At 44.5% G+C, this 12,961-nt stretch overlaps 1 protein-coding gene across 1 annotated transcript in view; it reads right to left on the reverse strand.

Moving 5' to 3' along the window:
- Positions 1-12,961, reverse strand: part of xmas (RRM_XMAS2 and SAC3_GANP domain-containing protein xmas) — a 388,469-nt gene that overhangs the window by 60,048 nt on the left and 315,460 nt on the right. The window contains exons 24-25 of the mRNA XM_050172352.2: positions 9,033-9,156; positions 306-417 (exon numbers count right to left, since the gene is read on the reverse strand). Coding sequence (XP_050028309.1) covers positions 306-417; positions 9,033-9,156 — 236 coding nt within the window. The remainder of the gene's footprint in view (positions 1-305; positions 418-9,032; positions 9,157-12,961) is intronic.

Consider the following 12,961-nt stretch of genomic DNA (forward strand, 5'->3'; position numbering starts at 1 on the left):
TTATACTTTGAATGCAAAAGAGTGGGTGTGCAAATAATTTAAAGACATGCTTGAACGTGAGCGTACACTGCCAAACAAATCAGCAATGTGTTTAGATGTTTTTTCTGCCTATTAATTCGACTTGCTGGATAATTCTACCAATTTTGACAGTCCCATCAAGGTCGAATTAGTGTAAGCTTACTGTAATACCAATGGCCAATTGATCACTTGAGAACATCTGACTGGGAAAGAGAAGCACTACAAAGAGTAAAGACCTCATACGAGCTCAGCCAGCCCGTCCAAAAATTCAGCCAAGTACTCCTTACCCATGGAAGCATCCCTGCTGGGCTGAAGCGTGATGTCCATCCAAGTGTCCCATGCGTTGAACTGGTCAAGCTCAGAAGGAAGGTAGTGCACCACCATCTCGTCTCCGGTGCCCTTAAAACAACCACAGTGTACCACTCACGTGCCTTTGCCAGAAAAAACATAACTGCTGCATTAAAGTGTCAAAAAGGTGTCTGAAACTACTTGGACTATGCTCGATGTTACAACGTGCAGAGGTTCTCTGCCCTGGTGATGCTGTGCACAGCAGCTGCAAAAACTGTTACAGTGCACAAGGGGTGCCCAAACTCCATCTGTGGAAATGGCACACGCATATATTTTTGCATCAAAAAAGAAAAAGACAGTTCGAGTTGTGTTAGTAAATTACTCGTCTAAAAAAACAACCTCTCTTGCCATTAGAGAAAGTACAAATATAGAAAGATGGGTGGCAATGCTGCCTTAAAGTTCCAACCAGCCTTGACATCATGTCTGTCACAATTCGTGAAAGTGTACTTGTTTTAAATTTATTTATTTATTTATTAATACACATACCCCACAGGCTGCAACTGGAGTAATGCATGAGGGGGTAAGGAAAAAAAAAAAAAAAACATGGCAGAAACAGGAGAGGATAACTAACAACAAATCAAATTGAAAAAAAGAAAGACTCCATTTAACATTAAACAAACGAGGAACAAAAACAACTCTGGGCAGTCAAAAACGCACATGGCTCAATGAAACTCTAGGCCAAGAACTGCAAACATGTGTATACATATAAATAGCAGGCAAGAAGCATGGATGATAAACAGCTAAGCCACATGGGACAAATTAACATATGCGCATCACTACGCTACGGAATCAATTTTTTAAATGCTTCTCTAAAAGATTCTCTAAAAGGCACTGTTTTGAACAGATTCGACATAATTGATGAAATATTCCAGGTGTGGTGACCAGATGGCAGACGTTAATTCGAGTTGTGGACAAACAATGGTTCTGTACACTATTTCACGAGTGGCTGAAGGGGTTTCACGCAGGTTTTGTTCTAGGTAAAAGGTGCTAGATGCTTTTGCTGCAACATCTTTTATATGCGCCCTTGCACGATAAGTTAGTTGTAATATGGATACCGACATGTGTACAAGGGGGTGACAGTGAGGACACTGTTATTAAGTAAGCAGGTGTAAACAGAGTAGGTTTGCTTTTTACTCTGGGTATGTGCATGCAAGACAGGGCCTGGGGAGACCACATCGGAGCACGGGAGAGTGCAAATATGTTGTTCTCTGCCGGTGTCCACCACTGGCCAACGGAGCGAGCCGGAGCAGGTGTGGACACTGTACACATGGTGGCTCGGAATGCTTAAGGGGGGATGCGGCTTTCGCATTGCGAGTAATGGCCAAAGAACTGATTTTTCGAATTTCAGTTTCTATAACTCTTTTTGTATCCGATTCCAAAATATCATCACTGTAAATCATGTAGAAGCGCTCTAAAAAATTGTTTGATCAGCCAAGGTGGCAGAAGATCTTGTGGACATCAAGAAAGAATGGCGTTTTTCAAGCCACAATATCTCCGGAACGACGCAACCGAGCGCCACCATCTTGGTCTCGTTGGAAAGCGCATTTCTCTGTCTTCAAATTTGCCACTTAAGCTATATCATCCACACAGAAACAAGTACACAAGAAGCAAATGATTAAAGGTCACGCCCGCAACGGGACTCTAGCGCTGTTCGCCACTGGTCGGCGATCGCGTCATTTGCACGGCTCTTTGCACCTCGTGAGTCTGGAAGTCTCCACTCGCCGTAATATCCACGTGTCAAAACGGGCGCTACGTAAACATCACAGTAGCGTAGCCGATCCCTATGTCTGTGGACGTCTCAGACTCGCGGCTAAGCATTCCAAGCATCGGCGACGCGGACTTCGCGACCAAGATTCACGAGCGGAACTCTCGGAAATGCGGCTAAGCATTTCAAGGATAGCAGTCTCTGACTCTGCGATCAAGCACATCGCGCACGGACTTCTCAGACGCTCGCCTAACCATGTTGTGCATCAGCACCTCGGACTACGTGAATAAGCGCATGGAGCGTCGACTCCTCGAGCCCGTGGCTAGGAATTTCGTGCGTCGGCACCTAAGACTGTGCAGCTAGGTATTTCGCAAATCGGCACCTCAGACACGCAACCAAGCATATTGTGCGTTCACTCTATTATCATATTGTCACGACAGCTCATAACAATATCATACTACCCCTTCATAAAGAAAACTTCATCATGAGCTCTGTTCACTAGATTCCCTGAGCTGGCACAGACTGCAGAAGTAATCGAGGCATCATACAAAAGTACAATTCTGAAAAGCCCCTAGCAGCTGCACATCTATCACTGGCTCTCTGATCCTAAGTTCCACAGCCATTGTCAAGTGAGGATGACTTGGAAGGCTGTTGACACTCAGAGCCTTCATTCAGTAACATGGTAAATTTGGCCAAAAGAAAAAAAAAAGCTTTACTGATTGTACTGGAGACTGCTGTCAATCAGGCACCTTGCAGGTACAGCTATAACACTGGAACTATATTCAGGCCCACACAGAGTTCTGCACCTCACATGGTTTGAAACCCAGGCACCATGCTTTGTAGAGCAGCAGCAAAGCATGCCATACAAAAACAAGGGGGGGGGGAAGGAAACAAAGGCACACCAGACCAGAGGCCACATGTACAAGAAGCCCCACATCACAAAACACCCCAAGGACTAGAAATTTGGTGCCTTTTAGAGAATTGAAGAGAAGGTGAAACTGTAAGAGCCGTTTTCTCAAGACTGTTTTTTTTTCTTTTCTACTCAGTTTCTGGAGCTGATATCTTTGTTACTGTTTAGCATATTTTGACTCCGTAGTTTTTGTCACGTTCCTTGGGCTACAGTCCAGATCGTGACAGTCTCGCTTTCCTATCTTGACTCTTTGTAAGTTTACGATATGGCTATTCGTCTACCCCAAAAGTGTGCTTGCTGCAAAGGTAACATAGAAAGGGCACTCCAAAAATTTTGTGTTGCGAAAAAAAGAAGGAAGAACGTCACGACCTTCAGCAAGCATTTGGCTATGTAGCCAATACTTAACAAGCCTTCTATCATGTTTTTTCATTTCCCCAGGCTCTCCAGAAAGTTCGGAGGAGAAAAATCCTGCTGAATAAAATTGAACAAATGTTCTCAAGATATCGCTCTGAAACTATTATGGAAGCATCAGGAAGAGATTCCAAACATTTGTGCCAATTTTCATCAAAATCCATGAAGAAATAAGCAAGTTGATTTTAAAAGCCATGTCCCCCCTAAACCCGCAGTGGTCGTCTGACGCGTGCAATCAGAGTGTGCACGCCGTGAGCGTAGCGCGGGACCACAGTAGCTAGCACCTTCCAAGTCTACCAATACCCGCTGTGTGAAGCAGCAGCAGGCATCAGTGGCGGCTGCCATGAAAGATGGCTCAACGCCATTGGCGGTTCCTGTTGGGCTTTCTTCGCGATCCCGGCCACTGTCGCTGCTGTCCAGCCGAAGAACTGGCCAGGCTCAGAAACCACGACGGTGGTGGAAACGGACCCGAACAGCGCAGCAGCCCGTTGCTCTAACCATTAGGCCACAATCGCACGCACACTTCTATCGTGCCAATGCGAACTAGCTGTTTGAGATTATTGCCGCGTGTGCCACACTGCCCAGCATAGGCACTACAGCACGTGCAAGATCACAAGTTTCCTTGACGCCAAATACACAGGTACAGAATGGGATAATTTAAAGCCTTTGATTAACCACTTCACAAATAGCACTTTGCTTCACATAGGTTCCAAGATCTGCGTAGGATTGACATAACTTGTTTTATTCGGTCTATTGGAAACCGACTAGATTTTCACAAAGACTGCACCACAGATATGGAAAATTAGCTTAATGGCTTTGTCTTAATGGGAGCCCCAAAATGTTTTAACTGAATGGTACGCTCAATCACATACCTACTAACCCAGTCCCGCACTCTGTCACAATATTTGATTATTTGCTCTATTATCCAGTTTATTACTAAAACCTGCAGCTGAACACTACGTGCTGGCAAGATCACCTTTGAGGCTTCGGTGACAATGATAATTGTGTTTTCTGTGTACCACTTTATATATTTGCAATAGCTTCCAAAATGTCACAAAGGGGAAGGAAGGTCACCCATAAAACTGGCTTCTTGCGTGAATCACTTCCGACTAATTTTCATGTCTGAAAAGAGCATTGGGCCTTGATTATTAGTGCGGATATTATTAGTGTGCATTAGTATGGATATTAATCTACTTCTTTTTTTTTTGTATCGATGCCTTCATCCATTAATTTGTAGATCAGTTAAGGGGGGACGTGGGTTGTAGAGCTAGCCTATGTTATTTCTTGATCAAATCTGATGAAACTGAATATGTTCATTGAGTTTCTTGTGCTGATTCTAAATATCTAATTATATTTTGAATATACATTGTAGTTGCCGAGATAATTAGTAATTACCTTCTATTGTCTGCTGGGACAATTAAAATTTAACTGCGAAAGAGAAAGTTGTAAACAACATATAGACAGATACTGCAATGCATAAGGATAGCAACGCTGGAAACAGATTTGAAATTGAACAATTATTTGTCATTTTACAGCCCATTGAAGTTCTGTGTTCACAGCATCAATAATAAAAGCAAATGTAAATGAAAATAAAAAATTTTTTGAGTAGAAAATTAAAAATCTGCTCTCAGCGTTGCCTTTCCAACACATCTAGCTTCATGCTGCAAAAAAAAAGAAATAAAAAAAATAAAGAATAAAGCTCTAGTTGACCTAGATCCAAAGATACTGATGCAGCAAATAAGCAAAGTGACCAAAAACCATGTTTTGAGAGAAATGAGAGAAAAGAAAGAAACTTTACTCAGTGCTATACTGAGTCTTACTCAGTGCTTTACTTGTCTATACAGACTAGTAAGCCTCAGGCACATAGTCCAACTGCTTGGCTGCACTGACGTGCCTCTTTTTCAAGGTCTGCTGCAGGTTTTTGGCTGATGAGTGCTTGTGTGCCGATGGCACTAAATGACGGTCATCTTTCTTGGTCATGCGCTTCATACTGAGGGAGCTAGGGTTCAGCCCAAGCTCTTTCAATATGTCTCCAGAGCTCCTTTCATTGCCTGCATTAAACTTCATAACTGCCTCAGCTACCGCAGCTTCCACGCTGAACAATGAGGCATGTCGCTCCTTGGGTGCAAGTGCCCACATCATGGAGTGCGAGCACACATTGCTGTTCTGTTTTGCCCCGTAGACAGCGCTGCAGCAACTTCTTATCAGAAAGTCTCTGGTGTACTGGAAGCAGGCCCTTACAAACATGTGGAGGCAAGCTGTGGGGTTGTTTTGGTGCAGGCTCGCCCCTAGCCTCTGCAGCGTTCTACCAACACCAAGAGTTGGGCCCTGTTGGTCAAAAGGTGTGGTTGGCCATTGTATCATTGGAAGTGATATGATGGTATGTGGCCATCACAGCCCTCTGCACGACATCGACATCCTTGTGTGTCTTCAGGGCCCAGCCATAATAGAAACTCAATTTATTAATGAGATCACCCGTCAGCCGGCCTTTTTCACTGAGGCTCTCCGAGCCAAGGCTTTTGTACATAGCGATCAAGTTGCGCAGAGCAGTTCCCATCCGCTTCTTTACGTGGTTGACACAGTCCTCTTTCTCAATGGGAATGTAGCCGTATACCTTGTCTTCTTGTAGAGCAAGGTATGTTCGGCTGTCTCCATCTGATAGCGTAGTTGTGTATCGGAGGTTGTGTCACTCCAGGGACCCCCTGAACAAGATGGGCGCAGCCTCTACTTCCATCTCGCCAGCTTTCTTTGCTGCATTTTTCTGGCACAAATGGCACTCCTTTCACTTTTCATGAGAGGGGTCACCTTCCTTTGGGCCCGATTCACACCCAGCACAGAAGTTACTCAGGACAACATAGTCCAAAACAAGGCCGCTGAAGAGCTCCATAATGGTGCCGACGCCGATGTGTTACGAATGTCCCCGAGTCATCCAGGACCCGTCGTTGTTGCCTGGATAGTTTAAGTTTAGTTCCGCGTAGAGTTCACGAACCGAGCATACACACTCGCTTGTCTGTTTCTCGGCAGCGCGGGTTGCGGCGGGCGTCAACTTCGTCTTCACGTACGTTTGCCACGTTTTCGCATGCAGGCCACGATGTGCAATGTTCATTGTTACAAACACGTCACTTAGCATGGTTTGCCTGTTTCCCATAGCTTGCATAGCGCGCGCTGCGAGTACGTTCATGCTCAACAGATTTATTTTATCGATGCGCGGCGAACTCCACCCCGACGTCGTCATTCCGCAGAATTCGCACACAAACAGCAGCTTCATGGCAAGGCCATAATCCAGCTCACCTTTGATGATTTTCACGCAGCCGTTGCAGATTTTGCAATTTGCAAACGTCAGCAAAGCATTCACTGACTCCAAGCTCACAATTGTGAACGTCGTAGCATCAGGCGGGAAAGCCACAGCACCGACGCGTTCGGCGAGGAAGCTTTGTTTTTGTTCCATCGCTGGAAGGGATGACAACTGCTGAAGTTTCATTGCTGCTTTTTCTCGGATGTCTTGTAGCTGCGGAGGTTGCAGAATTTGCGTGTCGTAGCGCACATGGCAGCTGTCCGCGGTGCTGTCGGTAGCCGATGGGTTCGCTGGGCCAGCATGCGTTAGGCCTAGCGCGGGGAGCTCGGCCGGCTTGGCAACTGCACCACTAAGCACAGCACGTCCGTCATCTTGGGAATCCTCAGTCGTAGCGGGGCACTTCTTGAAGTTTATGGCCAATGACTGCTTTCCCGCTTCCTAAATTTGTGCTTGCTGCGGAACTTCTTCCCTTCTTGAGCCATGACTGCTTGCTCCGTTGGCGACGGCAAAACAAAATGGTGCACGCGTGTGCGCGCTCCTGTGCCGTGAAGCAGACGACGGAAAAGCCGCAGGGCCAATCGGGTGGCTCGCTGCGTCAAGCAGCCAATACGAGCGCGCGCTGGTACATCACGATGACGCATTTTTACTAGAAAACCAATGAACAAGCAAAGACTTGGGTGGTGGGAAATTAAAGTTGAAGGACCGCTCTTTCAAATGAGACCAAGATGACCTCGATAGCATGTCTGCAACGGCTTCTGCGTGCCGTGAGAAAATTCGGTTTTAGAGTAAATTCTGGCTTAGATCCTGCTCAAATAGATTATATAAATTAGTTTTGCGGCAAAGCTACTGATCTGTGAAACTAGAAACTTTGCAAATTTGTGCAAAAAGAGCTCAAGATATTGAAAATATTGTCTACAAAAAGTCTTTTTTCGCGACTTTCGGCCTCTTAAGACCCATGTCCCCCCTTAACTAGCATCATACGAGGGTGAATCAGAAAGTCCTTGCCCCTATTTTTTTTAGCCAAATTGTGACTGTAAATGTGAAGTCAACATATCCATTCCCAGCGATGGACCTTTCCTGGACTAGCTCTGCCTTATCTGCCAGTGGCTCTGCGGCATGGCGCTGCTGTCAGTTGTTTGAATATGGCAGTTGTGCTTCACATGCCCATGGCTTACAAGCAACTAAGTGTGATTCGTTATTTATGGAGCAAGAGACGAACGTGCATCGAAATCCAGAGCAATACGATGCCCACGTATGGGGGAAGGTGTCTCCCTTTGAGAAGTGTGAGGCGTTGTGAGTTTGCAAAAGGCCGTGATGACTTGAATGACAATGAGCATTCGGGGAAGTCGTGTGCATCACCGACAGACGACAACGTGGCACAGGGGCATCTCAAATTTAGTGCTGTGATGGGACAAATGTCCGAACCAGTGTAGGGACTATGTGGAAAACAGTGTAAGGTATGTAGCATGCATATATTTCTAATTACATGTATGTACCTTATTTTGGCTGATAAAGAATAGGGGAAAAGTCTTTCTGATTCACCCTTGTAATTATTATTTTATCACGCACTTATTATGCCCATGTTTGTTTAGTAACACAATGACCATCAGCCCACTGAATATAATTGTCTGCAAACTGTGCCACGAAATGCTTTGCTGTTTCATGTGGATTTGTTGCAAAGCGCACAAGGGATGCAGGAAATGCACTTTGCCAATTATCTATGGCAAGCAAGGAGCTTTTCGACTTGAACCCATTCCAAGTGGGTTCGGCTCACGCCAAAGGTCGTGGGTTCGAGTGCCTTAGCAAACTTCATTACTTCATCTTCCTTAACTGTGCCTTATTCACTTACCCTTAATTAACACCAAAGGTAGCGGGTAACACCAAAGGTAATGGGTAGATATGGCCGGTATGCCCATATCTCTAAGTGGGTTCGATTCCCATCAAAGGTCGTGGGTTCGACTCTCACCAGAGGTCATAGGTTCAACTCCCGACCTTCACAATGTCAATTGGAATCCAACTTGATGATATGGCTGAACCGGTTCGCCCATATTTCCATGTGGGTTCAACTCCCACCAAAGGTTGTTGGTTTGAGTGCTTTAATTAACAATTAACTACATCTTAATTACTTTGTCTTAACACCACAGCTTGTGCTGACGGTTCATTGCCTCAGCTTCACACTTTGTTATATCAAGAAATTGATGGCCTAATTCCCCCTAACTAACACCAAAGGTTGTTGGTTCGACTTCCAATGAATTTTGGTGCCATAACACAGGACATGAATGTTTCATCCCATGAGCCATCTAAGGCTTTTGCCTTAATAGAGGTAAGGAGGAGTGCAAGCCTACCTCATCCTCAAAGCTTGACCCAAAGAGAAGATGGCAAAAGCACTCTTGCAGGACGTCAACCCAGGGTGTTGCAGACGACAGCCAAGGACTGCTCTCCCCATGCTGTTCGAGCACATTGGCAATGCTGCAGGGACAACAATGTTACCTTGGATTCGCTGGAGTTGAGCATGCTCAGAGTCAGTGATCCATAACCAACACAACATGGATTTCCCCCGCCCCCCCTTAGACTACCAGGTACATGCAACTCTTCAGGCTAACATTTTTCACAGAGATATAATTTATCAATATTGCAATCCCCATTGGGGATTTTAGCAGGGTGGGAAACAATACATATATAAAGAACACTATAGCATAGGCATCAAAAAAATACAAATCAGGTTAACAGAGCTTGAACATAGCACTGGCACAGCAAGATAACAAATTGTTACTCAATACTTGAAACAAACGCCGAAAGTGATAATTTTGAAACTTGGTCATTGGTTAGATGATTCCATTCAACCACTGTTCGGGGAAAGAAGGAATAGTTAAAACAATTATTATGTGTACTAAATGGGGTTATTGTTCGGCTATGTCGCTGCCTAGTAGCACAACCAGATGAAAAAGTAATTATTCCCGTGAGATCTGTCTTATAATGACCGTTAATAAGTTGAAAAAGGAATTCTAGTCGTAATACACGATTTCCTTGCATTAATGGTGGCAGGTTTGCTTTTGTTAAGAGGTCTGTCACTGAAGTGCGTCCAAAGCTGTTATAAATGAAACGTAGTGCTTTTCTTAGCACCATTTCTATCTTGTTAGTGCCAGTTTTAGTAAAAGGGTACCAAATTACACATGCATAGTCTAGCATCGGCAGAATTACAGCTTTATATGCGAGTAGGCGTACAGTGGGAGTAGAAAGTTTCAAAGCCCTCCTTAAAAAATAAAGCTTGCGGTTAGCATTAGCTACATATTCAAGGTGCTTAGCCCAAGTGAGGTCATTTGTGATCCACAGTCCGAGATACTTATAATGTGTTACTTCGGAAATAATTATGTTATTAGTACCGCACGGAAACGTTAGTTTATGCCTCTTATGTGAAATGGACAAAAACTGTTTTCTCGAAATTCATTGACATTTGCCAGGCATTGCACCAGTCGACAATTTGTTGAAAAGCATCGTTCAGCAACTCCTGGTCAGTAATATCGTCTATCTCCGAGTACAATACACAGTCATCAGCATAAAGCTTAACCATAACTGGAATACCATGCAGCATATCATTAATGAATAAAAGGAACAAGAGAGGTCCAAGGACCGAGCCCTGGGGAACACCAGAGCGTACCGGAAGTCGTTCAGAAGAATGATTATTAAAAACAACTAATTGTTCTCTGCCATCAAGGTATGCTGTGAGCTAATTAATTAGTCTGGAGTTTTTCAGTATCTTGCTCAATTTGTAAAGTAGTTTTTTGTGAGAGACCCTGTCGAAAACCTTTGAAATGTCCATGAAAATAGCATCTATTTGTTTCCCATTGTTAATTGCTTTCGCAAAGTCGCGCACTGTTAAAACTAAATTGGGTAATTGTAGAGTAGCCTTTTCTGAATCAGTGTTGATGCTTTGTTAATATATTATTGTTTTCCAAGAATTCTGATACATGATTATGGATTATGTGTTCCAAAACTTTACATACCGTAGATGTTAAAGAAATTGGACGGTAGTTTTGAATGCAGTGCTTTTTTCCTAGCCAGAGTGGCTTCACTCTGGCTGTCCTCCAGTCACTCGGTATTTGTTCTTCGCACAGTGACCTTGTGAACAGAAGATGGAAGTACTTTGATGTCCATTCTGCATACCGTTTTAAAAATGTGTTTGGAATGTTGTCCGGGCCAGAAGATTCTTTAGTGTTCAGTTGTAAAAGCATGTTTAGTATACCTGGTTCGCTTATTTGAACATTGGGTATAGGCGGCACAGACATTTTGAAAGGTGGCATTACATCATTATCATTTGTATAGACGGACTTAAAGTGTTTGTTAAATGCATTTGCTATTTCTTTGCATTCGTGAACTGCCTTACCATCAACATTACATTCCTTGGAGGTCGGAGAAATAGAACGCCAAAATTTCTCTGGAGCCGTGGTTATGAAACTTGGTAGCGATTCACCATAGTAGCGTTGTTTATCAGCATGCACTTGACTTTTCATGCACGCACTTGATGGCATTTCATGCAGCTTTAATGCCACAGTTGAATGCCACCTGCCTGTGTTCATCTAGAAGCAGGAGCTCCAGAACCCGGGAGGGTGCAGTGAGGGCAAACAGCCCCCCCAACAGGTTTCACAACCTCTTCCCCAACTTTGTACAAAAACACAGGCGAAATGAGGTCCAGCTACCGGAACAAAATGCACTTCTACAGTCCCTGTCATTGCCATACCTGGTTCTCATTTGCCGAGAGCGTTCTTCAGGCACACTGTGGCAATAGCTCGTTTAATGAGCTCAGTGTGCTTGTTAAACGAGATATTGCCACGTTGTGCCTAAGGAACGCTCTCGGCAAATCTTGCCCGCACTGTATCTCAGATGCGTTCAATCATGAAGCCGAAAGACTCCCGAGTGCATCCTCAGCACCTCCTCCTTTCAGCCTCAGGGGGCCTTCTCACAGAGATGTGCACAATGCTGCAAACGTGTGAATCTCGCGCACAGCACAGGCAGAGGCTAGCTGTGATGCCTTCACATGCTATCACACAATCTGAAAAAGGAGGCCTAACATTATGATGTGACAGGCGTGTTCTCTGCACCCCACAAACTGTCAAAGCTTTGCAGGTGGCAATTCAGCGATGTGACAGGGGCACAAAGCACAGGCAGTCTTTTGTTGAATGCAGAGAAGTGTAGTCTACAATTCCTTTAAGGTGTGGCAAAGTGCACATTGGTCAAACTGGGAGATGTATTAACGACAGGTCAAGGGAGCACTCAAACAACATAAAAAATGCGTGTGAAGGAAACGATTTTGAAGGTTCTTCCGGGAAGCCACTGTCCGACTTGCAAGGACTGTTCACCCGACCTTGTAAACACTTCCGTTATCAAGAAGAGTAAAACGGATGTGACATGGGAAATCGCAGAATCTGAACAGATTTCTAGACTTGGGGAGGGATGTGTCAGCATCGCCTGAATTACAAGCAGCCACTTGTAATTCAATCATTTGCCCATCTGCATCCATGGAAGTTTCCATTTATTGTCTCGGCATTCCTTTGCAGTGGAAGCGAAACTTCGTTATATTGTAATCACATACAAACGCACTTTGTTATATTGAGGTTCTAATTACATCGTGTTCTATGGACAAGAGGCTATGAAAAGTTAAATACTTTGTTATATCAAGAATTTCATTATATTAAAATTCGTTATATCAAGGTTTAACTGTATTTGTGCACACACAATAAAGCAATTAGCGCTAGTCCTGCGTTCTTCCTTCTGTCTGAGCTTTTAGCGTTGTTTTTCTACCAGGTGTTTATGGAGTGGACCGCTTGCTTGCTGGTCTCGTCTCGAACCAGTGTTTTTGCCAAACAAGCATGGAGGCCACCTACGTGAACAGGGGCATGTTGTCGTCGGCGTTTTCAAACGTGGTGCTGACTCTTCTGCACGCGAAAAAGCCTCGGAAGTGTTTCATCCCTGAAAAGGACTTCTCTGTCCCGCGAGAGGCGTCAGCAACGAGGCCGTTGGTGTCGACTTGAAGTGCATGACCACGATCGAGAAGCTGAAGTGATATTTTCACAGCAAGTCCAGCCTTGTTAGACAGGCGGCACAGCAAAGCGCTCCACTCAAAGGAGCGAGAGATCGCTGAGCTAAAACTCTCCCATTCTTGTGGCACTCCACTGCTGTTGCTGCTGTTTCCACTCATTCGCTCGGCTCGCTGGTCTGTAAACCCACTGAGCTATAACTTTCCAGAAACATGTCACACACAATTTCTGCTGATGAA

This window comes from Dermacentor andersoni, chromosome 6 (genome assembly GCF_023375885.2).
Source record: "Dermacentor andersoni chromosome 6, qqDerAnde1_hic_scaffold, whole genome shotgun sequence".
Taxonomy (NCBI): Eukaryota; Metazoa; Arthropoda; class Arachnida; order Ixodida; family Ixodidae; genus Dermacentor; species Dermacentor andersoni.